The sequence below is a fragment of the Lepidochelys olivacea genome (assembly GCF_965140295.1).
Source record: "Lepidochelys olivacea isolate rLepOli2 genome assembly, chromosome: 3".
Classification (NCBI taxonomy): Eukaryota; Metazoa; Chordata; order Testudines; family Cheloniidae; genus Lepidochelys; species Lepidochelys olivacea.
Window position 1 is genome coordinate 187913775 of NC_140413.1, and position 27683 is coordinate 187941457.

Genomic DNA, 27683 nt, shown 5'->3' on the forward strand with positions numbered 1-27683 from the left:
CCCAGGACCGACCCTTGGGGCACTGCACTTGATACCGGCTGCCAACTAGACATGATATTTACCTTCTTGGAGGAAATAACAAATATGATTTTAAGGGTCTGTAGAAAGTCATAGATATATTCTGTTTAGCTCTTAAGAAGGTTTGTGGTACAATAACACTTAAAAGACCTGTCTATAAATATAGTACTATCTGGAGTGAGTTGTATTTCCATTGTGTTGAGTAGGTATGTAAGATAAACATACAGATAAGAATTGATTAACTCTCACACTACTTTATTGTAACTTCACTGCAGTCACTCGAGACTTCTCTATTGTACTACCTGTAATTAGAACTCCCAAATTTCTTCTTGTACAGTCAAGCACCATCTAGATATTTAATAAGGTATTGCAAGATTTTCATATAGTAAAAATGCTCATGTTAGACAAAATATGCACTAAATGAACTTTTAGAAGTTGTCTAATATGTTGATCTCGCAATTGGTTTAATTGTATATGTTATAATTTCCTGTCAAATTGCCTGGTGAAAGCATATGTTTTTTTAAAATTACATCAGATGACAATTCAGAGGGAATTGTTTTTTTTTCCAATGAAGTTTAAAGGACTGTCCAGAATGTGAAGTTTGAATCATCTTTGCTTCATCAATATGCTGTTTGAAAGTGGTTGATAGTTATAGTAAAAAATAAAGCAGAAAATAGATGTGATCTAATGTTCTGAGCATAGGACTAGGAGCTAGGAATTCCAACCTTCTAATCCCAGATCAGATGCTGATTTCCCTTGTGGCCTTGTGCTGACTGACTTCACTTCTCTGCCTCAGTTCCTCAACCGACAATATTAATAGAGCATTAGGAGGTGTGTTGTGGTATTCTAGCAGGGCTCAGCATGGATCCCAGCCAGGCCTTTCAAGTTCTTTGCTTGCTCTGACTTTTCTGTTTATCCATTCAACTGTGCATAATAGGGTCTTGACATCGTGTGTTTTTTGCCAGAGATTTACTTCCCTTCTGATATTACATGATATAGGAGGCATATAGGATTGCTAATAAGAGACTGCTTCATTTACTGGGTCATGGTTACAAAAAGTTATGCCCCTGTCACATGTCAGTTGTCAGTATCCACTACCTTTGAGATTTATTTATTTTGTAAACTGATTTTTTTAAAAAATGGCACATGCAGTCCTCAGTTTTGCTGTTCAATGTCCTGTTTAGCTGGAGATTAGTGCATGCTTTTTCAGGCTCTGTGCTGTGGGTTGTGAAAGGCTAGTCTAGTTATATCATTATTTAGGGATGAGATCTGCTCTAAGTAAAGATTCAGAAACAGCAAGTGAATGCAGTTGGAAATATCCATCTGAAAAGGTTTTTGACCATCAGATGGGAATTCAGAGACTATAGTTTTAAGATGCCTTCTTCATTGAAGAAATTTTTAAAAAACCTGAAAAAAATGGAGGTTTTCTGAGATCTACAAAAGCAAGAAATGTAGTAAACAAAAATAACATAATGTACATTTTAATCAAGAGGATTATTTCCAACCAACTCCTTGCTGGTTTGTCTTAATGGCCTTTTCCTCACAGCATGGTCTTGTAAGTGGAGTTTATCAAATATCAGCAAATATACCCTCTGTCTTGCAAGAATGAGAGGGTAACAGGGGAGGGTGGGTAGGACACTGCACCCCATATTCTTCATAGAGATATTATGATATGATTATGGCATAACTATGGTGTATTTTATGCAAGATAGGTCATGTGAGATACCATTGGAAAGGTTATGATTTACTGAATATTATTATCCTATTTGTATACAGATGTCACTTTGTATCTGAAGTTATGAATATTGACAAATGTGTTTACACCTGGGAAACGCCCACTAGGCAGAGGATGTTGAGTCTAGATGGCTGGCTTGGAAGGGCCCATTCAGGTTGATGAGCCATTAGGAGAAAACAGTAGGTTTTAGAAGAAGCTCATCTCCCAACGGGGAATCTTTCTGAGGACGCTACAAACAGCCTCTGAGCAATGGCTGCTGTGGCACTACAGGGACATGTAACCAGGTGACCTGGTTACGACTCCATCTTGGAATACCACTGTTTTTCCACTGACTGGTGTGGGAACCAAACTTTGAGACAAGGGGTTCCTGCCACATGCGGAAGCTATTTAAGACAGGGGAGTGACATCATCATAGTTCTTCACTGACTCCTGCCCCAAAGAGACTCTAGGAAACATCTGAGGAACACGGACTGAACTGGGAGGAAGTGTTGGACCCAAGCTAAAGGGATTTTTAGCCTGTGAAAGGAACACCTGGTGTTTTTAAGCTGTAAGCAAGTGCAGCTAGCCCCTTAAGAATCTCTGCAGCCTGCTTGAATCATCATTTAGGGTAAGAATTTGCAACTCATATACAATCTCTTGAGTATATTAAGCTTAGTTCGCATGATTTGTTTGTTTGCTAGGTAATCTGCTTTGGTCTATTTACTATCCCTTATAATCACTTAAAATCTGTTTTTGTAGTTAATAAACTTATTTTTGCTTTGTCTAAAACCAGTGTGGGAGAGTCATAACTTTGGGCAGAAAGCTGTTGCATATCCTTCTCCACATTGAGGGAGGGGGCAAATTTCATGAGCTTACACTGTACAGATCTCTGTGCAGCACAAGACGGTATAATTTTGGGTTTAAACTCCTGAGGGGGGTGTGCACTCGAGCAGCTGGGCAGCTCCTTAGCTGTAGCCTCCCCATGCAGAGCTGATCACAGCATCTGCAGCTGGGTGTGTCCCTACCTGTATGTGTGCTGGAGCTTGTCAGGAGCCAGAACTAGCTGCCTCAGAATAAGGTGTGAGAGGTCCTGCAGTTATGGGGTGACGGAACCCTGAGTGCACTGATTTTAATGAAGAGGCAAGGACCTGTTTCTAAATGCTTTCTTCAATGGGGGTGGAATTCAGCCACTCCACTCCTCTCATGTGGCAGGCTCCTGACCACCCTAAGAAGTTCATGTTGTAATTAGTAACTATGTAGGTACTTCTTTTGGGTATTTAATAGAGTGCTGTGCTGCAGAATCATCCAAGACTTCACTTGGCATCCATCAATCATCAGAATACCAAGACTTTTACCCAGTTTCACTTTCAATATAAGAATCAGCTTTATTTTTCTTTACATTTTCCAAACACAGATCATGATTTTCAAAAGTGACTATAGGTTTTGTTTGCCTCGTTTTGGAGTGTCTCTTTTGAGACACCTCAAAGAGGCTTGATTCTCAAAAAGTGCTAAGCACTTTCCTTCTGAAAATTGGTCCCCTTTTGGAGGTCTCAGGTTAAACACCCAAAAATGGAGGCACTCCAATTACTACAGTAAAACCTATTTTATCCGGCATGTTGAGGGAATTGGGGGTGCCAGTAAATGAAAAATGCCAGTTAACTAAAATGAAGGAAGTTTGGGTGCAGGAGGGGATGCGGGGCTGAGAGTTGGGGCGTGGGAGGGGGTGTGGAGCGCGGACTCTCTGAGGGAGTTTGGGTGCAGGAGGGGGCTCGGGGCGGCAGGTTGGGGCACAGGAGGTGGTGCAGGGTGCCGGATCTGGGCAGTGCTCACCTCGGGCAGCTCCCTGCAAGTGGCAACCTGTCCCAGCTGCTCTTAGGCAGAGGCATGGCAGACAGCTCCATGTGCTGCCACTGCCCCGAGCACTGGCTCCACAGCTCACACTGTCTGGGAACCACAGCCAATGGGAGCTGCGGGGGCAGCACCTGTGGGCAGATGCAGTGTGCAGAGCTGCCTGCTGCGCCTCTGCCTAGGAGCACCCGGGACAAGTCGCCACTTGTGGGAAGCTGCCCGAGGTGAGTACCCCCAAGATCCGGCACCGCACACCTTCTCCCACTTCCCAATCCACTGCCCTGAGCCTCCTTCCACACCCAAACTCCCTCCCAGAACCCGTGTTCCACACCCTCTTCCATGCCCCAGCACCGCACCAGCTCCGCGCCAACCAGACTATAAACTGGAATTTCAAGGAAGATCAGAAATACCTGTTTATAGAACTTTCCGGTTGGTGAAGTGCCAGATAAAACAGCTTTTACTGTAGTTTCTTTAGAAAACCTTGACCTTATCCTTTATTTATTAGTTCACAAGCGGGATGCTTGTCTCCTCTCAGTACTGCTGCAGAAGATCAGTCTCATGGTACAGCACTGCCACTATTTGCCAGAGATGGCCCAGACCAAAACTCCTGATAAGGAAGTACACCAAAGTTGGTGGCACTGAGATCCCCCACCAGTTCTTTGACTCTGAACTGTTATTTACTTAATGGGCCAAACCAAAACCTGAGCTCCAAAAAGTCCCAGCTTTGGAATGCTTGATGTCCAGATCCAAAATGAAAAGCTAAGGACTATCTTTAGAGTCTACCCTCAGAAAGTAAACAACTTTGGGAGAGTCTTTGTAAAACACATTGAGCTGCTCAGATGTATGGCAATCAGGGGCAGCAAAGCACATTTTGTAGCACATAGGAAGCTGTTGCCTCTTGTGAAAGGACAAAAGGGGATGGACGCCTGAGGGGAAAAGATTAATTTTTCAAACATCTCTTATGAACGTGTGCGTTGGATTTGCCTTGAGAACAGTGGTGGCTTTGAACCATGAATATTCACAACTAGTTCTCATGTTCAGTCAGGGGCAATAACGGGGGGTAAGCATTCTGTGCGTACACAGAAGTGACTTCCTGGAAGAAAGCACAGTGCCTGCAGGAAGGCGTGGACTCTGAAAGCAGCACAACTCGCAGGACTCATATTTTCTGGCATTTGGGAGATTTTAGATGTGTGTGCAAAGTCTTGTATTTTCCTTGCTTTTAATATCAATATTTTTACACAATTTGAAATTGGCCAGAGTTTTAAAGAAACTGAAAATATTGACTCATAAGAAAACAAAGGGACCTGAGAGAATTTTTCCCAAAACAGAATTGCTCCAATCTATTTTATTACTCCTTTCCTCCCGCCCCCTTGTATAGTTATTTCCTTTTCAGAAGGGTAGCTTTAGGCTTGTCCAGATCTATAAATTTTTATTTTATATAACAGAAAAATAAATCCAAACTCCCTTCCTAAATTGATACCAGTGTATCACTTTGGAGAACTGTAAGATTCACTATATATTGTGGTAAATACATTTGTACGTCAGTGTTATCAGCCCAATTACTAGGTTCATATGCCATCAGTTACAATTGTTTTAATCACTTCCTTATAAAAAAGAAAAACCCCAACATCCTTTGAAAAGATGAACGGTACAGGATGAGATGCTTGAGAACCTAAACTAGTTTCAAATGCTGATCTCAACACTCATTTACATGTGTTCAGCATACAATTTATGATGTCTATATAGGAGCATTCTCATTTCTGTAGCTATGCCTTTATTTCTAGGATTTTTCACACATGGGGCTCAATCCCACAATCTCAGTGTGCTGTGAATTCCCAGGAAGTCTCAGGATCAGGCCCCCTTGTCTGTAATTATCAGACAATTCTCTGTTCCCTTCATCTTGTGCAGTCATTTACACTTTGCACTGGTGTAAATATCTATATCAGGTGTAACATAATGGAGATGCAGGCCCAAAATGTTTTCATGAAATCACTCAGAACATACAAACTCAGGCTGTTTCTTATGCAATATTGTCAGAGAATTCAGTTGCATATCACTTTCCAGTGCCTGTTTCCCCTCCCTCCCTTTGTATTTTCTATTTCGATTGCAGGCTCTTTGAGAGAGAGACTGTCTCATACTATGTGTTTGCATAGGACCTAGCACAATGAGGCACTGATTTTCATTGGAGGCTCTTGGCACTATTATTATTATTATTATTATTTATTATTATTTATTATAGAAATGCATTTCCCTTTCTACAGAACAAATAATTAGGGAATTTTATATATAATACAGTATTTCCAAGAAAAAAATGCTGGAAGGAGACGTGTTTTCCTCTATTTTAGCAACTTCTAAATGCTTTGCTTTGCTTTGCATGGTTTTCTTCCTTTTTAAATTAAGTTCTGGGTGAAGAATGAAAACAGCAAGGGATCATATTAGAACAGGTCCAGTTGAAAACATCATCAGCACCTCATAAGTGTATTACATAGCTGTTTCTCTCTGTTGTTAGTGGGTTGCTATTGCAAGACTGTATTTTTAGCATTTCACCAAAGTAGGCTGCTAGATAAGGTTACCTCAGCACAGCAGTTTTGCCTTGTACTCCCTATCATCGCTCAAGGAACTACTTTGAATACTGCAAGTTCAGGTGCTCAAACAGCTAATGTGTAGTTAGCTAGTAGAGTTGGCATTGTAACTTCAAGTCCATACTGAAAAGAATAACTAACTGTTGTTGTTTGTTGTTAAATGCATAGATCAGGGGCTATTATGATTTTTCTATTTCTATTACAGAAGTACCTAAAAGCCCCAGCTAAGCACATAGGCCATGTCTACACTAGTGATACCTTTTCCAGTATACTATAGTAGTACCAGTATACAAAGTTCTTCTAGTGTTGATGCAGTTTTTATCGGCTTCTGTCTACACAGCTGTGTCAGTCAAGATTCACACCTCTGGCCGGCATAGCTATGCTGGATGAAGTCTATAGTGTAGACATGGTCAGTGTGAGAGACAGCCCCTGCCTTGTATAGTTTACAATGTAAATGGCCAGGACAGACAAAGGGTGAGAAGGGAAACAGAAGAAGAGTACCTTCATGAGGAGAAAATACCGTATACTAAAGTGCTCTTTAATCTACCAGAGAGAGGCTGAACAAGAACCAGTGGCTGGACGTTAAAACCAGATAAATTCAAATTATAAATAAGGCCCAACAGTGCCTTATTTTTTAATGGTGATCAACCATTGGAATAAACTTCCTAGGGAATGAGTAAATTCTCCATTTCTTGATTTCTTCATGTCAATACTGGATGCCTTTCTGGAAGAGATGCCAAACAATTTATGCGACTCTGTAAAGGGCTAACAGTGAAATGTAATGTCCTGTGATATACAGGAAGTCAGACTAGATAATCTAATATCCCTGTTGGCCTTAACTCTATGAGTCTGTCAGTCTACTGGGTAACAGGCTGTCTGACTGGCCTGCTTTGATACTGACAGTTAGGCCATGTCTACACTACCAATTTGTTTCGACAAAAGTGATGTCAACATAATAAAAATCGCAATTTCCTGTTCACACTTGCTCCGTCTGTTGACAGATCGCATCCAGAGTTGGAGCACCATCATCGACGGAGTGAGCAATGTACTATGGGTACCTCCTTCTGTCACTAGGTATTGTGGGATGATGGAGCGGATCGCGGCGCATCTTGGGACAGTGCTAAATGTCCCGTGATGCATTGCTTTCTGTCCATGTACTCCATGGGCTTCCGGCTTTCTTTCACTGCATTTTTCCAAACCCCGGCATCTTTGTGAGAAGGGATGGATCCCGTGCTGCTCTCCTATGCTCTGTTAACTGTTATGAAGACATCACGGATGGCAGTGCAGTTAATCGTGAAGTTCCTAACTATGGAAGACTCGCAGGCACCTGACATTCTCCGTGGTGTGGATAGGAGCAACTTTAGATTGCGTTTGGCATTCACAGAGTAGGTGCACAGGGTAAACCATCACTTTTGGGCTTGGGAAACAAGCAGTAAATGGGGGATTGTATCGTCATGCAGGTGTGTGATGATGAGCAGTGGCTAAAGAATTTTCAGATGCGGAAAGCCACCTTCCTGGAACTGTGCACGGAGCTCACCCCAGATCTGCGGTGCAAGAACACCAGAATGAGAGCAGCCCTCTCGGTAGAGAAGTGTGTGGCAATTGCTGTGTGGAAGCTGGCAACTCCAGACTGCTACCAGTTGGTTGCTAATCAATTTGGAGTGGGGAAATCGACTGTTGGGCTGTGTTAATGCAAGTGTGGAGGGCAATAAATCGCATCCTGCTACAAAGGACTGTGACTCTGGGCAATGCGCATGAAATAGTGGACAGCTTTGCAGAAATAGTTTCTCCTAACTTTGGAGGGGTGATAGATGGCACACATATTCCAATTTTGGCACCAGACCACGTTGCGATGGAGTACATCAATAGGAATGGATACTTCTCCATGGTGTTGCAGGCTCTTGTGGTTCACTCAGGGCGTTTCACTGACATCAAATTGGGGTGGTCTGGGAAGGTACATGACGCATGCATCTTCAGGAACATGGGCCTGTAGAGAAAGCTGCAAGCGGGGACTTTCTTTCCTAACCAGAAGATTACTGTGGGGGGTGTTGAAATGCCCATCGTGATCATGGGGGACCCTGCATACCCCTTACAGCCATGGCTCATGAAACCTTACACAGGACACCTGGACAGCAGTAAGGAGCTGTACAACAACAGGCTCAGTAGGTGCCAGATGACAGTTGAATGTGCCTTTGGCAAATTAGAGGTGCGCTGGCGATGCCTTTATGACATGTTGTACCTCACTGAGGATAATATTCCTATGGTCATAGCTGCGTGCTGTACATTGCATAAGCTCTGTGAAGCTAAGGTGAAAGGTTTTCTCAGGGGTGGAGTGCAGAGGCAGACTGCTTGCCCGCTGATTTTGAGCAGCCAGATACCAGGGCTGTCAGAAGAGCCCAGAGGGGAGCTATTCGAATCAGGGAGGCTTTGAGGCAGCACTTTGACAATGACCACCAGTAACATATATCTCTGTCTGAGTTGCTTCAATGGTACATGACATATAGTTTTCCTAGGGGGCAATGGTGACATTTGGGGCCTTATATTCTTGTAATAAAGTGATTAAAATGCCTGTGCATGTATTGGCAGTGCCTGCAATCTCACCCTGTAGAAAAAAGATAAAGACGATTTACCATTATAAAAGTTTGCTTTTATTGCACAAGCAACAGCACATGCAAACACACAGACGCTTGGCGGGAAAGGAGGAATCAGGGAAGGGCAGACTTTCACAGCTGTGTGTAGGTCCAGCTAGCATTGTGAAAGTTGTCCAAGGGAGAGTGAATGGAAAACCCAGAAGTCCTGGAGGTGGAAAGGAATGGATGACCTTGTAAACTGGAGTAATAGTAATAGGATGAAATTTAATAATGAGAAGTGTAAGGTCATGCATTTAGGGATTAATAACAAGAATTTTAGTTATAAGCTGGGGACGCATACATTAGAAGTAACGGAGGAGGAGAAGGACCTTGGAGTATTGGTTGACCACAGATGATTATGAGCCACCAATGTGATATGGCCATGAAAAAAGCTAATGCAGTCTTGGGATGCATCAGGAGAGGTATTTCCGGTAGAGATAAGGAGGTGTTAGTACCATTATACAAGGCACTGGTGAGAACTCATCTGGAATACTTTGTGCAGTTCTGGTCTCCCATGCTTAAGAAGGATGAATTCAAACTGGAACAGATACAGAGAAGGGCTACTAGATGATCCGAGGAATGGAAAACCTGTCTTAAGAAAGGAGACTCAAGGAGCTTGGCTTGTTTAGCCTAACCAAAAGAAGGCTGAGGGGAAATATGTTTGCTCTCTATAAATATATCAGAGGGATAAATAACAGGGAGGAAGAGGAATTATTTAAGCTCAGTACCAATGTGGACACAAGAACAAATGGATATAAACTGGCCATCGGGAAGTTTAGACTTGAAATTAGATGAAGGTTTCTAACCATCAGAGGAGTAAAGTTCTGGAACAGCCTTCCAAGGAAAGTAGTGGGGGGTAAAGACCTATCTGGCTTCAAGATTAAACTTGATAAGTTTATGGAGGAGATGGTATGATGGGATAACATGATTTTGGTAATTAATTGATCTTTAACTATTCATGGTAGAAATAGGCCCAATGGCCTGTGATGGGATGTTAAATGGGGTAGGATCTGAGTTACTACAGAGAATTCTTTCCTGGGTATCTGGCTGGTGAATCTTGCCCACATGCTCAGGGTTCAGCTGATCACCATATTTGGGGTCGGGAAGGAATTTTCCTCCAGGGCAGATTGGAAGAGGTCCTGGGGGGTTTTCGCCTTCCTCTACCATATGGGGCACGGGTCACTTGCTGGAGGATTCTCTGCACCTTGAAGTCTTTAAACCATGATTTGAGGACTTCAATAGCTCAGACATAGGTGAGAGGTTTATTGTAGGAGTGGGTGGATGAGATTCTGTGGCCTGCATTGTGCAGGAGGTCAGACTAGATGATCATAATGGTCCCTTCTGACCTTTGTCTAAGAGCGGGGAGTGACTTACCAAGGTCTCACAACAGATTAATGGCAGAGCCAGGAATACAACCCAGTTTTCCTCAGTGCTTCATCCACTAGATCATGCTGGTCCCCAAACTCTTTATGCTGGAGCATCCCCTTAGGGCACATCTACACTGCAATAAAAGATCTGTGGCATGGCCACGGCTGGCCCAGGTCAGCTGACTCAGGTGCATGGAGCTCATGCTGTGGGGCTAAAAGTTGCAGTGTGGATGTTCAGGCTTGGGCTGGAGCCTATATGGAGGGTGAGTCTCAGAGCCTGGGGTCCAGCCTGAGCCCAAGCTTCTACAGTGCAATTTTTGCCCTGCAGCCTAAACCCTGTGAGACTGAGGATAAGTCTACACTATAGGGTTAAGTCGACCTAGGTTACACAATAACATGATAACGTAGCTGGAGTGGATTTAGCTTAGGTCAGCTTACTGCGGTGTCTACACCATGCTGGGTCAATGAGAGAAACTCTCCTGTTGACTTACCTTATGCTTCTCATTCCAGTGGAGTACCTTAGTTGATGGGAGAGCTATCTGCAGTCGATTTAGTGGGTCTTCACTAGACCCACTAAATTGACCCCAGGTGGATCGATCGCCACAGTGTCGATATCTGGTAAGTATAGACATACCCTGAGTCAGTTGACCCAGGCTCTGAGACCTGGTGCCACAGGTTTTTTATTGCAGTGTAGATGGATCCTGCATCTTCTCATCCCAGGACAGCTGCTACTCTCTTGGCTTTCCCTCTCCCCTATCCATTTCTGTCTCTGTTCCATTGTTTGTTTGCTGTGGTGTTTTTTTTTCTTTTTTTCTTTTGAGTTTTTGTATTGTTACACTTTTAAAATTCCTCTCATCGCCTTTCCTTTTCCTTCACTGCCTCATTCCCCTACTCACCTGAAATCTACACTCCTCTCAGAGTGGCAGAAGATCCACTACTGAGCTACCCATGGCATTTTTGAATGCCACAGGCCACAAGTAAAGAAAAAGATGGACTTGCCAGGCTGCTGTCTGAGCCATATCTCCATAAATGGGAGCTGCTTCCAAGGCTGGTAACATTTGATGCCATTGCACAAGCAGAGAGAGAATGCAGGTGACTTTCGAGGGACCACCTGTCACTTTATTTTCAGCAGACTGCATATGTTTAAAGTGGGGAAAGGATAAATCAGGAGTCATGTATCTTTCCCCACTCACACTGCTCCTCTCCAAATAAGACACAGCAGTATTTGGGCTGCAAACCCTACAGGGGAATGTTCCAAAATTTTAACTCTTCCCAGTCAATTTAACTGGAATTAAAAAATCCAACCCCCCATTCATGGAAACATTTTGATTGAGGTTAGGCATTCTCAAAACCTACTGTGACAGATACAGTGATTTCCTGCAAAATCCTGGGGGAAAAAAACCTTAATGAATTAAGTTTAAGTACCTTTGGAGTCCATTGTATTCAAAATGCAAAGTTTGTGTTAATGTGCAATTCTATGTAACTTCAGTAGGGGAGATGTGACCAGTGTAAACCCTGGGAAGTGTTATGAGCATCAAAGGGCTGTTTAAAACAATGTGCCAGACAAAAATGAACTTATGGGACAAACAAAGCTAGGTGGGTCTCCCAGAAAATCTCCAGGGGAATATACCTTCTCTGGGTATACAAGAGCTCATCTTTTGAAGTTTCACCCTGAGGAGGGGACCTTTGCTGATTATCTGTTCCCAGGGTCCCAAGACCAAAGACCCAAACTGTATAAATGAGTGACTCTGAGTCCTGGGTGTGCTTGTTCTGAACAAAGGCTGTTCTGAACTTGTGACCCCAGAAAAACCCCTTGGTGGGATTTCATGGACTGAATCCTTCCTGAGCCCTTGCTGGAATTGGGATGATCTCTGCTAAGCTTATTAGCATGTGTGTAGGTTTTGTTTATTGTTGTAATATGTTTCCTTTGTAATGCCTTCATCTTAAAAATATATGTGTTTGCTCAGAATGGGCTGTGTGGAAACTTTTAACTGAGGGCAATTGTTCTGTGTATAGCCTCTGAGGAGAAAGCAAAGCAGGCCTGCGTAGTCTGACTTGCTGGGAACTCAGTGTAGGCAGGGAACTGTGCGGCTTGGAAAAACCCTGGTCAGGAGGGAGAGAGACACAGGTCTCTTCCCAAGAGAGGTGACAGCTGAGGAGCTGGACCATGGAGGTGAAAACAGGTGCAGTTGCCCTGAACGGTGACAAGTATATTTGGGGCCAAAACTGTTTCCCTTTAAGCTTCACAACACCCTTCTGAAGACTGTCAGTAAGTATCCTAATTTCCCAGATGGGAAAACTGAGCCACAGAAAAGTTCAGTGGCATGCTCAAGATTTCAGTGAGGCTCCAGGACAGCAAGCTGCTCTGCACAGACAGACCTTGGTAGAACACCTTGCAGATGTTAAGTTAGTGGCAAAGCTGAGAATAGAGCCAAAGCACCTGATTCTGCCTTGTGCTCTAACCACTTAACCAGGTTTCCTCTCCATGATAGTAGGTGACCACTCACAAGGGTAACGAGTATCTTTCGAGAATCAAACTCAGGCAATTTGCTCAATGTAGCTGAGGTGTTTTAGACTTAATTCAGGTCTTTTTATTATTGAAAGTAGCACAAGCATGGCACAGAGATAGGGAAAGGTTTTGAATGAAATATGCCCTCCATGCTCACATGATAAACTGACTTTTTAAAAAATTTACATCTGCTTAATTAGTGGCAAACACCTTTCATTATTAAATAGTTTTTAATTTTCTACTAAGGGTCCCCTTAGGATGCCATCAGGGGCGGATGGGAGTTACTGCTCTCCAAACCATCCAGCTAGCTTCAGTGGACATGTCTCACCTTCTCAGCAGCCTGAAGCAGTGGTAAATGCTATTAAGGTAACACACTCCCATACAGTATATGCAGAATGTTACGTATGTTGTTTGACATATGTTCCATTGTACTTAGAGCAATATCACTGCAATATCTTCATATACAACATTATTTTTTGTTTCACTCATGTACTTAGAGTGTGAGCTCTTTGGGTCAGGGACTCTCTCCATTGTGAGCGTATAGTGTCTAGCACAATGGGTTCCATTGTGTTCCCGTAGTAAATTATACCTACTTTCTTTTATGACAATGATTATGATGAAGGGTCGACAAGAGATCTGTGAACTAGATGTATTCTCTGCTATAGTATAAGGTGATTAATATGAATATCACAAACATTTTTTTATAAAAATGAAACCAAATTATACAGTATGCACAAGCATGGTGTGGACTTTGTCATGTGTTTTCAGAGAGTGTGATGTACCTACTATGTAGTGCTGAAAACAATGCACGATAATCTCAGAGTCATTCTGGAAGGTAGAGTAAATCCCTTTAGTTCTCATGCTAACCTGGGTCCAGATTGTGAACCTCTTACTTACTTTGGTGAACACACAGGAAGTAGTCCTGTTGACTTCTAAGGAATTATGTGAGCAGAAGGCTCACAGTCTGGCCCTTTGTGACTTTAGCAGCAACTACTTCCCTTAATGAAACAAAATGTTACAATGAGCTATCAGGAGGTATCTAGCATATCATGAGATTTCACATGGCAACTGTGCAAGTACATGTTCCCACCACTATATATGCATCAGCTATGCAATAGAAATCTCTTGTCCTTTCGGGGCAGTTTGGACAAGGCGTGACCTAATGGTCTGAGCATCGAACCAGGAACTCCCAGGTCTGATAGTGATAACCTTCTGTGAGGTGTAGGCAAATCATTCTTACACAGCTTACTCATTTGAAAACAGGAATAATACTCACTGTAACTCCTTACCTGCCATACCAGGCAATGATGTAAGGATAAATTAGTTACTTAAGGGTCCCAGTTTTGCACTCTTCACTCAGACAAAATTGCCAGTAAAGTCAGCGTGAGTTTTTCCTGAGTAAGATGAGCAATATTGGACTCAGAATTGGTTAAGCTCTTTGAAGATGAAAAATGCTATGTAAGTACTGAGCATTATTGATTTGACAATATTTGTTGGTTAGTGGAAAGGAGAATTATCCTACATGTGGATGGGTGACATTTAATTATCCTACATAAAGCTTGAGTAAACAGCTTTTATGCTGGTGAAATGTGTAGGCGTTGTGGCAGTAAAAGCCATTTCTTCATCAGAATATAAGGGTTCGGGTAGTCTCCCCGCATCCACGACTCTAGCTTAGGACTAGCCTCCTGCCACCTGCACATAATTGAGGTTCAAGCGGCTGCTCCCCTAGTCTGCCCTGCCACCATCTACACCCAGTCTGCTTGGGGGCAGTACAAATCCCAGCCCTGTAGTATCCAGGGGTGGGGAAGCCATTCAGTTTCCTCTGTGCTTGAGAAGTGCATATTTCAGCAGCACCAAAGGTCTTGTGTGTGCCCTCCAAGGATGGGTGAATTTCACCTGCTGTCATTATGGAAAACAAAGCTGCACAAAACAATTTAGCCTAGAGATCATGTGGATTTACAAAATAAGATTATTGTAGTTAGCTCTGTATAGCCTCTGACAAATCGCTTTGATTGGAACAATTATCAACATGCTTTTGACAGTGTCTGATAGCTAGTTGGTGTAAGTGGATGTGTTTACAGTGGTAAAGTACTCATTAGGATTATTAAAATGGTTAGATGTATCCAAAATTTCATTTTCTGTGCTGTGTTGCCCCTGCTTTTATCCTGATAGGAATTGTATCAGCAGGCAAAAATAGAGATAAATGATGCTAGGCATTTCCCTGTGTGCGCTACATTTTATCCAGTTAAATAAAATTTCTTCCTTTCAGCCAAACTGAAAAATGTACACAAGTCCTGATCCCTTGAACAGAGGTGGTCACAAACAACACACAAGGCAACTCCCTCTACTGCCCTGTCTCCAAGAGGCTGCTCACTTGGACCTCTATCTGTCTTGGGCCTGGTCTGTACTGGAAACTTACCAGTATAACTGTTTCGGTTAGGGGTGGTACAAGTCCTAGTATGAACACAATAATACTAGCATACAGGTAGAGCTTATTCCCTTTCCATATAGGAATAGCTATACCAGTAGAAGAACCCTTTATACCAACAACACTCAGTAATGGGATTGTTCCACTTTAACTACACTGGTATCTATAAAGTGGAGAAACTTTTGTGTATAGATAAGCCTTGGACTCTCCTGGAATCTCTGTACTTAAACACAGTCCTTTGTTGCTGTCTCAGCCCCTGTGCAAGGCCACGTCTACATTAGACATTTTTACTGATTTTTTTTAAAACTACACTGTTTTTTTTTAAACTATGCTGGAGGGTAGGGATAGGATACAGAGGACCTAGACAAATTGGAGGATTGGGCCAAAAGAAATCTGATGAGGTTCAACAAGGACAAGTGCAGAGTCCTGCACTTAGGACGGAAGAATCCCATGCACTGCTACAGACTAGGGACCGAATGGCTAGGCAGCAGTTCTGCAGAAAAGTGGAAAAGAAGCTGGATATAAGTCAACAGTGTGCCCTTGTTGCCAAGAAGGCTAATGGCATTTTGGGATGTATATGTAGGGGCATTACCAGCAGATCAAGGGATGTGATCATTCCCCTCTATTCGACATTGGTGAGGCCTCATCTGGAGTACTGTGTCCAGTTTTGGGCCCCACACTACAAGAAGGATGTGGAAAAATTGGAGAGAGTCCAGCGGAGGGCAACAAAAATGATTAGGGGACTGGAACACATGACTTATGAGGAGAGGCTGAGGGAACTGGGGATGTTTAGTCTACAGAAGAGAAGAATGAGGGGGGATTTGATAGCTGTTTTCAACTACCTGAAAGGGGGTTCCAAAGAGGATGGCTCTAGACTGTTCTCAGTGGTAGCAGATGACAGAACAAGGAGTAATGGTCTTAAGTTGCCGTGGGGGAGATTTAGGTTGGATATTAGGAAAAACTTTTTCACTAGGAGGGTGGTGAAACACTGGAATGTGTTACCTAGGGAGGTGGTAGAATCTCCTTCCTTAGAAGTTTTTAAGGTCAGGCTTGACAAAGCCCTTGCTGGGATGATTTAGTATGGGATCGGTCCTGCTTTGAGCAGTGGGTTGGACTAGATGACCTCCTGAGGTCCCTTCCAACCCTGATATGCTATGATTCTATGGTCTAGTTAATTCATTAAAAACTTCTATAACTGCATTACAATAGCAGTATAAAAGTGCTTATTCTGGTGTAGCTTATTCCAGCACAGGAAGGGGAATAAGCTATACCAGTATTAGTCTTTTTTGATCAATATAACTCTGTGTGTGTGTGTGTACACACTGGTATAATTATTTGATTAAAAAATCACCGCCTCTCCTCAATTGACATGGTTATGCTGGTAAAACTTCTGCAGGAATGTCTGCACTAAGGAAAGTTAAGATGAATCAACTAAATGCGTGAAGTCCATGTGCACAATTTAAAGCACATTAAACCCCTGTCTGGCTGATGTCACTCAGGAGTAAAGTGGTCTTAACTTAATCCTTTACTTCTGAGTGAGAGCATCCACATGAGGGTAATGTACTTTAATTTGTGCATGTTGCCGTTACACCTTTTAGTTGGTTTACAAGCCCTAACTGTAGACCAGGCCTAAGGCTCCTGACTTAGGATCACTGAGGGTATGTCTACATAGGGATAGCTCCTGTGGCATGGCAAGAGCTAGCCGGAGTCAGCCAATTCGGGCTTGTGGAGCTTGGGCTGTCAGAGCTCAAAATCTCTGTGTGGACATTCAGGCTTGGTCTGGAGCCCAAGCTGTGCGACCCACCACCATCACCAAAGTTCTGGCGGCAGTCTAAACCTGAACATCTACATAGTGATTTTTCAGCCTTGCAGCGTGAGCTCTGGGAGCTTGAGTCAGCTGACCCAGACCAGCCGTGGGTTTTTTATTCCTATGTAGACATACCCACAGTGTAAGGTGAAGTTGGCCACTGATCCTCCTTTTGTGCAGATGCTCTGCAACATAAAGGAATTTCGGAAAGTTTTTTTACTTTCCATCCAGGAGTGACTTAACCCCCACAGACCCTTTAACAATTGTCTATATAGGGCGAGTTACATCCTGAGGGTTTGTACCTCAGTGACTCAGAACATAGAAGAGAGTAGCACCTTTCACCATCACCTCATATATATTTTGCAAAAATAAAATAAATTAGAACTTTGTTTTCCTCAAAACTTAAATCTATTAAGCATTAAGTTGATTTTAAATGCAATTCTCCAGAGCACACAAAAAATCAGCTCCTATGTGGTGTATCTGAGAAAGGTGCCCCCCAAGCTTCAGTTTAGTAAAGCACTTGAGCACATGCTTAAGATAAGCATGTGTTTAAATTCCATTGACTTCAAAGTTAAGTGTGTTTGTGTAAGTGCTCTGCTGAATCACGATCCTCACCTGAATCCAAATCCCAATGGCCTAGTCCAAAGCACATTGATGTCAATGGGCCCATCGTTTCTGTGCATATTTACAGGAAGAAGATGACTAATTAGCCAGTAAAATGGAAAGCATAGATACCACTCTTGCTTGTGACAAGTAGAACATTTGCACTAAATCCTCAATCCTAAATGGGAAGAGGTTAACTTCTAGTAACCAATATTAAATTAGTAGGGCTGAGTGAATGGCATGGATTTTTTTATTTGAATTGAATCCTGTCAAGGTTCCTTCCCCACTCTGAACTCTAGGGTACAGATGTGGGAACCTGCATGAAAGATCCCCTAAGCTTATTTTTACCAGCTTAGGTTAAAACGTCCCCAAGGTACAAACTGTTTTACCTTTCATCCCTGGACCTTATGCTGCCACCACCAAAGTGTCTAACAAAAATAACAGGGGAAGTGCCCACTTGGAAACGTCTACCCCCCCCCAAGCACTACACCCCCTTTTCTGGGGAAGGCTTGATAAAAATCCTCACCAATTTGCATAGGTGAACACAGACCCAAACCCTTGGATCTTAAGAACAATGAAAAAGCAATCAGGTTCTTAAGAGAATTTTAATTAAAGAAAAAGTAAAAGAAAAACCTCTGTAAAAACAGGAAGGGAAATACCTTACAGAGTAGTCAGATTCAAAACATAGAGAATCCCTCTAGGCAAAACCTTAAGTTACAAAAAGATACAAAAACAGGAATATACATCGCATTCAGCACAACTTATTGTATCAGCAGTTTAAACAAAACAGAATCTAACGCATATCTAACTAGATTGCTTACTAACTGTTTACAGGAGTTCTGACCTGCATTCCTGCTCTGGTCCCGGCAAAAGCATCACACAGACAGAGAGGACCCTTTGTTTCCCCCCTCCCCCTCCAGCTTTGAAAGTATCTTGTCTACTCATTGGTCATTTTGGTCAGATGCCAGTGAGGTTATCTTAGCTTCTTAACCCTTTACAGGTGAAAGGGTTTTTCCTCTGGCCAGGAGGGATTTAAAGGTGGTTATCCTTCCCTTTGAGTGTTTTTTCCCAAATAGAATCAACCGTTTCTTCGGGAGTTTTGCCTGGTTAAAGACTACATAACTAGGTTACATATGAAATAACTCTGTGAACATTTAATATGGAAACAAATGCTTTTATGTAATGGCCAGTATTGTTTTATCACCCAAAAGCCATATTTCCATGTAGAGATACAGTAGAACCTCAGAGTTACGGACACCTTGGGAATGGGGGCTGTAACTCTGAAATTATAGTAACTCTGAAAAAGACGTGATGGATTTCAGACATGGGGGAATTGGAGCTGAAACTGCAGGGTAGAGGCGGAGGGTCAGGACTATCAGCAGGGTGTGTGTGTTGGAGCTTCTGACCTTAGGGGCCACCAGGGCTTCCGGCAGGGGGCTCAGGGCTTCTACCCCCCGGGAGCACCAGAGCTCAGGGCTTTAGATCTGGGGGGAGTGCTGGGACTTGGATTTCAGCCCTGCAGCTTAGCTCCTGGTTTCAGCCTCGTGGGGGGCACTGGGGCTCAGAGCTTCAGCCCCGAAGCTGCCCTGTGCGAAGCGCCAGACCGCTCCTGGTTTCACCAGGGAGTTGGTGCCTGTGGGACCAGGGATTGGGGCTTCAGCCTCACAGCTCTGTTCCTGGCTTCAGCTGGGGCAGGGCGCTGGGGCTCAGGGCTACAGCCGAGCAGCTCCACTCCTGGTTTCAGCAGGTGTGTGTGTGCGGGGGGGATTGGGGCTTTAGCTACAGGGGGAGCTCTGGGGCTGAAACTGGCACTCCCCTTGTAGCTCAAGCCCCAGCACCCCCGGGGCTGAAACTGGGAGCAGAGCTATGGGGCTGAAGCCCCAAGCCCTGACACCCCCTGCAGAGCAGAAGCCAGAAACGGAGTCACAGGGCTCCCGAGGGTTAGAACCCCTGAGCCCCCCGTCCGCCTGGAGACCAACCCCCCAGTGGCTGAGGCCCAGAGCCTCGGGTCTAATGCCCCAAGGCAGTACAGTATTTGCTTTTTTTTTCTTTTTCTCTGCACTACTGTCTGATTGATGACTTCCAGTTTCACAGGGTGTCGGTTGATCGGTAAGTCCGTAACTCTGGTGTTCATATCTTTTAGGTGCTACTGTATACATGTTCCATGTAGGTTATAGTACTGATGTAAGGTACAGCCCTTTTCACAGCTTAAGGCCAAAAGAGACCATTAGTTTCACCTGTTCTGACCTCCTGCATAACAGAGGCAATAGAACCTCACCCAGTAATTTTTGCATCAAGTTTTTAAATCTAGTCCAATTTCATTGTATACTGGAGGAAACGTGTGCTGACTACATACTCTGATCTGCTTCATTACACTTAAATCTATTATTCAATTACACATGCATATTCTTACCCTGAAAAGGCCTTTTTAGAGATTACATTTCTTAATGTTCTTATTGTAGTTGAAGAACAAATTCCATTTGTAAAATAAAATTTACTTTTTTTTTTAACATACCCAGGTCTTGGAAGCTCAGGAAAATATAGATCGGCAGCATGGTAAAGAATATGATCATGACCTTAGTGAGACAGAAAAAGCTATAGTCAGAGAAATGTGCAATGTAAGTTTAATGTGCTTAATTTTGTATTCTGTACTGAAACCTGAAACAATATTTGTACCCAGGTAATTAATATTTAAAAATTGCTGACAATATGCCTTTAAAGTTTTCATTTGAAAATGAAGCCACTTATACTCTGATTTTTCAATAATATAATTTACTGAATTTTTATGAACTAAATAATTGTTACACTTTGGTCAGCATGTTTTGTTATAATATATAAATATATATCTATAAAGAGAGAAAGTGATCCAGTGAATAAGACACTAGAATGGGACTCAGGAGACCTGGGTTTTATTCTCAGTTTTGTCATCAAGACTAGGATGTTAAAAGATGGCTAATCTCTGTGTGACACTGGGCAGGTATATTAACATCTTGGTTCCTTCGTTTCCCCATCTATAAAATGTTAGTAATAATTACCCACCTGTACATAGAGCTTTACGATTTATGGATAAAAATATTTTCTAAATTATAAATATTGTTATAGTTATCCATAAAACTTCCCAATAGTTACATAATTTCATATCTGAAATGTTCATGTATTATATCTGACACAACCACTTCTTCCCAATGCACTTATGTTTTGAGTTTAAAATTTAATATTTTTGTTTAAAAATACTTTTCTTTTTTTTCCCATCTGCTCAGCAGGGAAAAGCTAAATGTTTTTACTCCATTATTGCTTATATTCTTTAAACTTTTTAAATTTTTGTTTCTCCTCAGGTTATCCCTGTGTATTCAGATGAAGAGCAAGCCTTTGATTAGCTAATTATTCTTTTGTTTTAATTCTCACTAGTTTCCTAGGACTTACAGAATCATTACTTTGCTCCTGGTTTTTTGGTTTTGTTTTTTTTTGGGCGGGGGGGTGGGGGGGAAGAGTCGGGGTTAGGTGAAATGTTTGTCATGTGATCATTTTGCCTCTGTGTTCTGGGTCAGGGTTTTCAATAGTCACTGTTGATTTTTGGAGGTTACCATAATTTTTAGGTGCTCAGTTTGGGACATCTTAAAAGGACCTGATTTTCAGAGGGTAGGTGGTCAGCCCTCTGACATATCTCAAGTTGGGCACTCTAACTGTTGAGACCCCAAAGTCATAGTCAAGTCTGAAAAGTTTGGTTTTATTTTTAAAAATATTTATCTACTATGTGGTTTTTCAGTTTATAAAAAGTCTGCATCACAGAATATGAAGGCCTTGTAATGTTTTCAGCACACTTTCCATCCTTAAGGATTCCCCTAACTTACACGAAGGGGCACATTCTCCCCTCAGGATGCATTTGCATTCCACATTAATGATGGAAATTATGCCAGTTCCTCAAGAGGAAAAGACACCATTTCTAACACATTCCTCTTTTTATTCACATTGGGTGTCTACATAACATTTAAATAGATCTTTTACTTTGCGTTTGTACAGTGCTTAGTACAGTGAAACGTGTGATTTTTGATTGGCGCCTCAAGCCACTGTCTTATCACAAGTAACAATCATAGGTACATTTGGAGTTATTCTCTCATATTAGCTACTGTGAGCTGGCTTTCAAAAGCCAGAACTTCTGCCCAGCTTGCTGCAACATAAATCTGAGGTGCTCCAGTGTGCTGCACGCTAACTGTCCAGGTGAACCATGCTACTGCTCACAAAGTTCCGTAGTGCTTATTGAAATACTACTGTTTGTATCAACAGTATATCAGGGCTCACTAGGAAACTTCTAGCATGCCACAGCAGTGTCAACATTGCTATTTAGTGCATGGCTTGCTGGAGCACTGTAGAGTTGCTGTGTAGCACGCTGGGGCATATCTGCTCGTTTAGACATGCCCACACAAATGAGGTTCCACATACAATTACTTGATTGAGGGGAAATGTGCCTTTGTGGGCACAAATGTGGGTATTTGCGGCCACTCCTGAGATGCTTGGCCCACATTGCTCTATGTCTTCAGACAGGTGCCAGTGAAAATCCTAACTAGTACCAAACTCAATATGCTGGAATAGCTTCAAGGCCCGCATATAGGTTGCTTTCTACACGTAAGCAAAGGTGGCTGCTGGTAACAACAGATCCCATGTGGTTGTCTGATTCAGATTCTGATATTAACCCCCATTCAAGTCTCCCCAGCACCTGATGAAAAGGGTTTTGAACAGAGATCTATCACCTCTCAGGTGAGGGCCCTAACCACTGAGCTATGGGATAGTCTGATGTGAATCTCCCTCAGTCTCGCCAGTTGAAGCTGTTCCACTTTGCTAAATAATTGAAGTCACTGAGCTGGAGACAATGTGAGCATGGCTCTATATCCTGGTGGATAGGGCATTCCAGTCCCCCTGCTCCAATGACTCTCTTGAAAAATAAAGAGGAATTGGGCATCTTTCACATCCGAACCACTGGGCTAAAAGTTTTGAGGGAACTGCTTCTTAATCCGCCCCCCTCCTCATAATTGCTGGGTGACTAGGGAACTTTTGCAGCAAAAAGTTTGGTACCAACTACGTTTGAGGGTTAGGGGGCAGCTAAGTGGGGATTTTGTGAATCCTAGTGGCACCTAAATCTGGGACTTTGGGACCTAAAGTGCTAGTTAGGTGCCTAAATCCCAGATGTAGGCACCACTGTGATTCGCAGCCTCCCACTCACCTGCCGCCTAACCCAGCAGGCGCCTAAGTTTTTGCAGTAAAAGTCACCTATGTTTCTGCGTCTCAGCATATGCACTGCTGCCTCACTCTAGAGGCATCAGGACACTTAAGTCCCTTTGTGAAACTAGCCTATAGTTGTCAATTACTGTGCTGTAGGTATGACACTGGTCTCTGGTTATCAACATGTTTTCCATGATTTTTACTGTTACTGTTTTGTTAGGAATGGCCTTTTTTGTTAATTCCACCCATCTCCTTCAAATCAGACATGAGCTCAGGCCATAATGTGGGAGCAATTTGGAACACAAAATTCAGAGGGTGATGGGGTCTGGAGTCTTGGTTTGGGCCCATCCAACTGGTCCAAAGACAAATCCCTTCACAGCCCTGTGCTTGAATTTGTACTCCCATATTTTATCTTTACTTCTGACCTTGTCTTGTTTCTATTTCTCTTTTTAATAACCAATCTTGTCCATTGCTTGCTTCTTGGTGGTCCAGAGAGAGATGCCAAGTCATGTGTTGCTAACTGTTCTTGTTTCCTGTTTGTAAACTTCATTAAAAGCCAACTAAGAATACACTAAATGCTTTCCTAATATTACCTTCTGTGCTAACAATTGTTGTAGTTGTGGCATGTATTTAATACAATCATGAATGGGAACAGAGGTGAGGACAAGGAGCAAATTTGTTCACATGTAGTCCACACTATGAAAAAACTTGAAAATTCTTACTAAATCATGTGTGACCCTGATCCAGCAAAAGCACTGGAGTATGTGCTTAACTTTAAGTATAGGACCACTTCTGTTGATTTCAATGGGACTACTCATGTTCTTAAAGCTAAGCACTTGCTTAAACTCTTTGCTGCATTGGGGCCTGTGTGTCTGAAATTGACTTTGATGGAAGTTTTGCCTAATAAATGATTGCATAAAGATTTCCAAACCTGGCCCTTGTTTTCAGGACAGACATTGCTCCTGAACAGACTTCTAAGTAACAGATGGTCAAAAATGAAAATACTGAATCTCCTTCCAAATTTATTCTTCCTTCTTCCTTTGTCTCTCTGCCTCTATTTCTGTCTATGCTGCATGGTGTGTGTGTGTGTGTGTGTGTGTGTATATATATTTATATATATATATAATGCATACAGATACACAAATCCACTTTTGGTTGGATGATATAGCTGACATCTCTTTTTATCACTTGCCTTTAGGTTGTGTGGCGGAAGCTTGGAGATGCTGCAGGTTCATGTCCTGGAATTAGACAACATTTGTCAGGAAATCAGTATAAAGGACCTATGTAAAAGGACCTGAGTGTCACCCCTCTCAGAAGATAGAGTTTAAATGGCAAGTGACGGATAGAGGGAACTTACTCTATCCACAGTAACTTCTCAGCTGACAACAGGATGTCTACATGCAGTATACATGACTTCTTTGAAACAGTGGTGAAGTGGTTAAAAAAAAAGTGGATAAACTGACCTAAACTCCATACTCTCTGACTGAGAAGTGGGTAAACTCTGTTTACTCTTGACTACACTACTGCTTTGAAAATTGGCACAGCTTCTTCATAAAAGTCTTTCAGACAACAGTTATGTACCCTAGAGTCCTGGCACTGTCATTTCAGGATACTGTAGAGTTAAACTCTGCCTCTTAGCCATGGCATTGTCATTCAAAACTACATGCTCAGAATGAAGAGATCTGAATGCTTCTTATTTAAAACATAATTGGTATTCTGCAGGAGATACACAAAAATGTTTTTTTTTTTAAAGACAGTTATGGTGAACCTTCATTGAGTCTGAATGAATTTTAATTAGGTTTAGCAGGAGTTTTTCACCAGAGTGGAGAGACACCAAAAAACTGTGCCTTGAGTCATCACAGTTACAGGAAAGTCAGTTACTTGGTAGCTCACGCTTCAGTCGACAGTATTAGTTAATGGTGCTTAGGCAATTTGCAGCTGAAATTACTTTTTTTTAGAATACTTGCATTTGAGGTGCTAAAAGACAATAAAATCTCCTAACCAGCCAGTAGTGTAGCAAAAACTACAGTACATGTAGCAAAACACAATTTCTTTCTAAATGAAAGTGAAGATAGACTTTCTGCATTCTCTTTTGTGCATGCCTCCTGGAAACATACATGATGGGCAGCACCCTGCGAATAGAACACTGAGGTAACAATATTTAAGACCTCAAACCAAAACCACCATCAGAGTTCTTTTCTGAGAGCATTATCCAATTGCCAATGCTTATTTCTACCATTTAGTTTAGAGACATGCTGTTTTATTTAAGAAAAATATGAGTCTAAAAGATTGCACTGCATTTATGAAAAGCTTTCCTTGCCTACTGTAATGTTCTTTCAAATAAAACTTTTATTCTTCTCAAAGCATGTCTTTAATTTATTCTGAGGCTAAAAGCTCTTGTTCAGATTGCCTGAGTTTTGACCAGGAGGTGCCCTCGATGTGCTTAGTTTAATTTTTTTCTGTGTGTATAACATTAGATTGTGTGTATTGAAATGCTATGATAGGTATTTCGTGTATATCTAAATGCAACAAATACTTTCTTGTATGAATGTGCGACAGGCTTGTGACTGAATGCTGTTGCTTAACTTTTTACCATAGCTGAGCATCAAAAAATAGGAATGCAACAATCCCCAGGTTTTGGGTTTGTTCTTGATTACTAAAATTTGATTCAAAGGTGATATTCTCTGGTTTTTGTGGGCTTGTTATATGTTGTATACTGGTTTGTTGGAAGTGGAATGTAGTTGGGCTGCTGTGCAACCTTTTTTATATGGTGGTGTAAAATCAGCTTCCTGTCTTCAGAAAACTGTTATGGATTAATTTGTGGCAGTAATTATATCTGTTCTGTCATTTTATTTGGTACCATTCAACAGAGATGTAAGGCCTCCAATCCAGCATTCCTTTCTCAGGCACAACTCTTGTTGATTCCTTTTCCTTGAGTGAGGACTGCAGAATCTGGTTTTTAATTTTGAAACATGGCATTTTTAAAATAGTTCTTATATATAAAAAAAATGCTTGTTACATTTCCATATTTTTCTCTCAAGCAGTTTTATCATTAAACTTAAATTGTTGTATTCCTATAACATGGGGGGGAGGGGAGTAAAAGAGTAGTATTTACCTGCAGGGGCTAATTCAAGGGACACTGGTCTTTTGACGTTACACTTGTGTAAATTTTGATACTGTATTAAAACTATTTTTTTACAGTTCTGCATACAACTGGGTATCAAGTATCTGTGTTCATTTTAGCAACGGTAATAAATTATTTAATCCCATAGTTGTTTGCTTTCTTTTAATGATGCATTTCATGAGATATGTGAACTGATGCCAAAAGCAAATTCTGTTCACTGAGAGTTCTATTCTAAATACTTCTTGTATAGTAGTTACATTAGTGCTCAAAAATAAATTATCTAGCTCTATCTCCCACTGCAGTCACTGGAAGAACTGGATGCTCAAAAATAGAAATTCTGGCCCCTTAACTTGTCTTGACTACTCCCTACTGCTTAGATTCTGCTGCTTAAACACACTGGGCCAGATCCTACTGTGTGGTGCTGTTGGTTTATGTCAGGTAGCTGGCAGAGAACAATTTATCATTCTGATATAGCTGGGCATGGGAAGATCACCTCAGTGTAGGGATAATTGCTTGTGATGTAGAGCCAACATGGTGGCTTCTACTCCATCCACTCCTTCCTGCTGGTGGCATATAGGGAGCTGCCATGAGCAACAGGAACTAGCCAAGGATTCTTTATGGGATGATGAGCCCACTCTGCCCTGTTGGTCCACGGGTTCCATTTGCAAATGGCTTAATTTAAAGCAGCCTTGTTGTGCATGAGTTCAGATTGGTATACAGCTGGTCAAGAATGAAAGGAGCCCAGGGTCACTTCTGAGACTATTCCAGGAGTCTTTGGCCATAACTGAGGATTGAAATCAGTATCTTTTGGCAAATGTCCTGTGAGATTGTCTTAGTGCTTCTGAATAGGAATTGTTGTGGTTTTTTTTTTTTTTTTTTTGTTAAACAGTCACTTCCTATCGAGAAAAGAAAACTACTGTGGCTAAATCCTTTTTCACTGTAATAAGCACTCGCTCAGAAATGTTTCTGAACAGAAAGAAAAATACGTCATAGATTTTGCCCTGGATTTTAGGTTCTTCATTGCTCATCACTTTCTTTTAACTATTGCCCTAAATCCCATAATATACATTGGTCAACAAAGAAGAAAATTAGGATGAAAGTAGCATAATCCAGAATGTAAAACTGAAAGGCTTCAGCTTCTTACCTTTATGAAAGGACTTATCAGGGTCACCATCTTCCATCTACATATCTGTGCTGAGGTCCAGAAGGAGCAACATCTTACTACTTGTGTGTAATGAGACTAATAGAATTTTAAGAGCAGTTATTCTATCCTAATCTCTAATCTGAGAGACTTCAACATATATTTTGGGAATCATTTAGCCTTTAACTGTGCTTCACTATGTAAAAAATGGCCCTAATTGAAGTAATATTCTCCTTATATGTATGCAGTGTCCTATCTGCTGACTTCAGTGCCAAAAAGAATTTTTGCTGCTTTTTACTCCTATTACCACTTCAGGATCAAGTGCAAATTCTGTTCTTTCTTGTTAGCAAACAATGCTATTGATGGTGAGGTTCTAACAGTTGCACCTGATATTAATTTATTATTAAAACAAGTCAGAGAGGTAAAGTGACTTGTCCAAGGTCACCAAGCAATGAGTGGCAGAGTCAGAAATAGAGTACAGTTCTCCTGTGTCCATGCAGCCAATTTAAATGGGCTAAAAACTGGGTGATAGATTCCAAAAACTAATTGTAAATGGAGAATTATTACCCATTAGGGGTGTTTCTAGTGGAATCCCACAGGTATCTGTTCTTGGCCAAATGCTATTCATTGACTTTATGAATGAGCTGGGAGAAAATTTGCATATGACACCAAAAGTGGCAGAATGGTAAATAATG

General features: G+C 41.9%; 1 protein-coding gene across 6 annotated transcripts in view; it reads left to right on the plus strand.

Annotated features, from left to right (window-relative positions):
• The window catches only part of CCDC85A (coiled-coil domain containing 85A), a 192949-nt gene extending 166970 nt beyond the window's left edge, over positions 1-25979 (plus strand). For 2 of the 6 annotated variants that reach the window (XM_084625264.1, XM_084625262.1), the window contains one exon: positions 23922-25979. In XM_084625264.1, coding sequence (XP_084481390.1) covers positions 23922-23971 — 50 coding nt within the window. In that variant the 3' untranslated portion in view covers positions 23972-25979. Of the gene's footprint in view, positions 1-1794; positions 1828-12914; positions 13035-20025; positions 20125-23921 lie in introns of those variants that run through there. The other 4 variants (XM_084625259.1, XM_084625260.1, XM_084625261.1 and 1 more) reach the window with 4 other exon arrangements.
• Positions 25980-27683: the final 1704 nt, after the last annotated feature.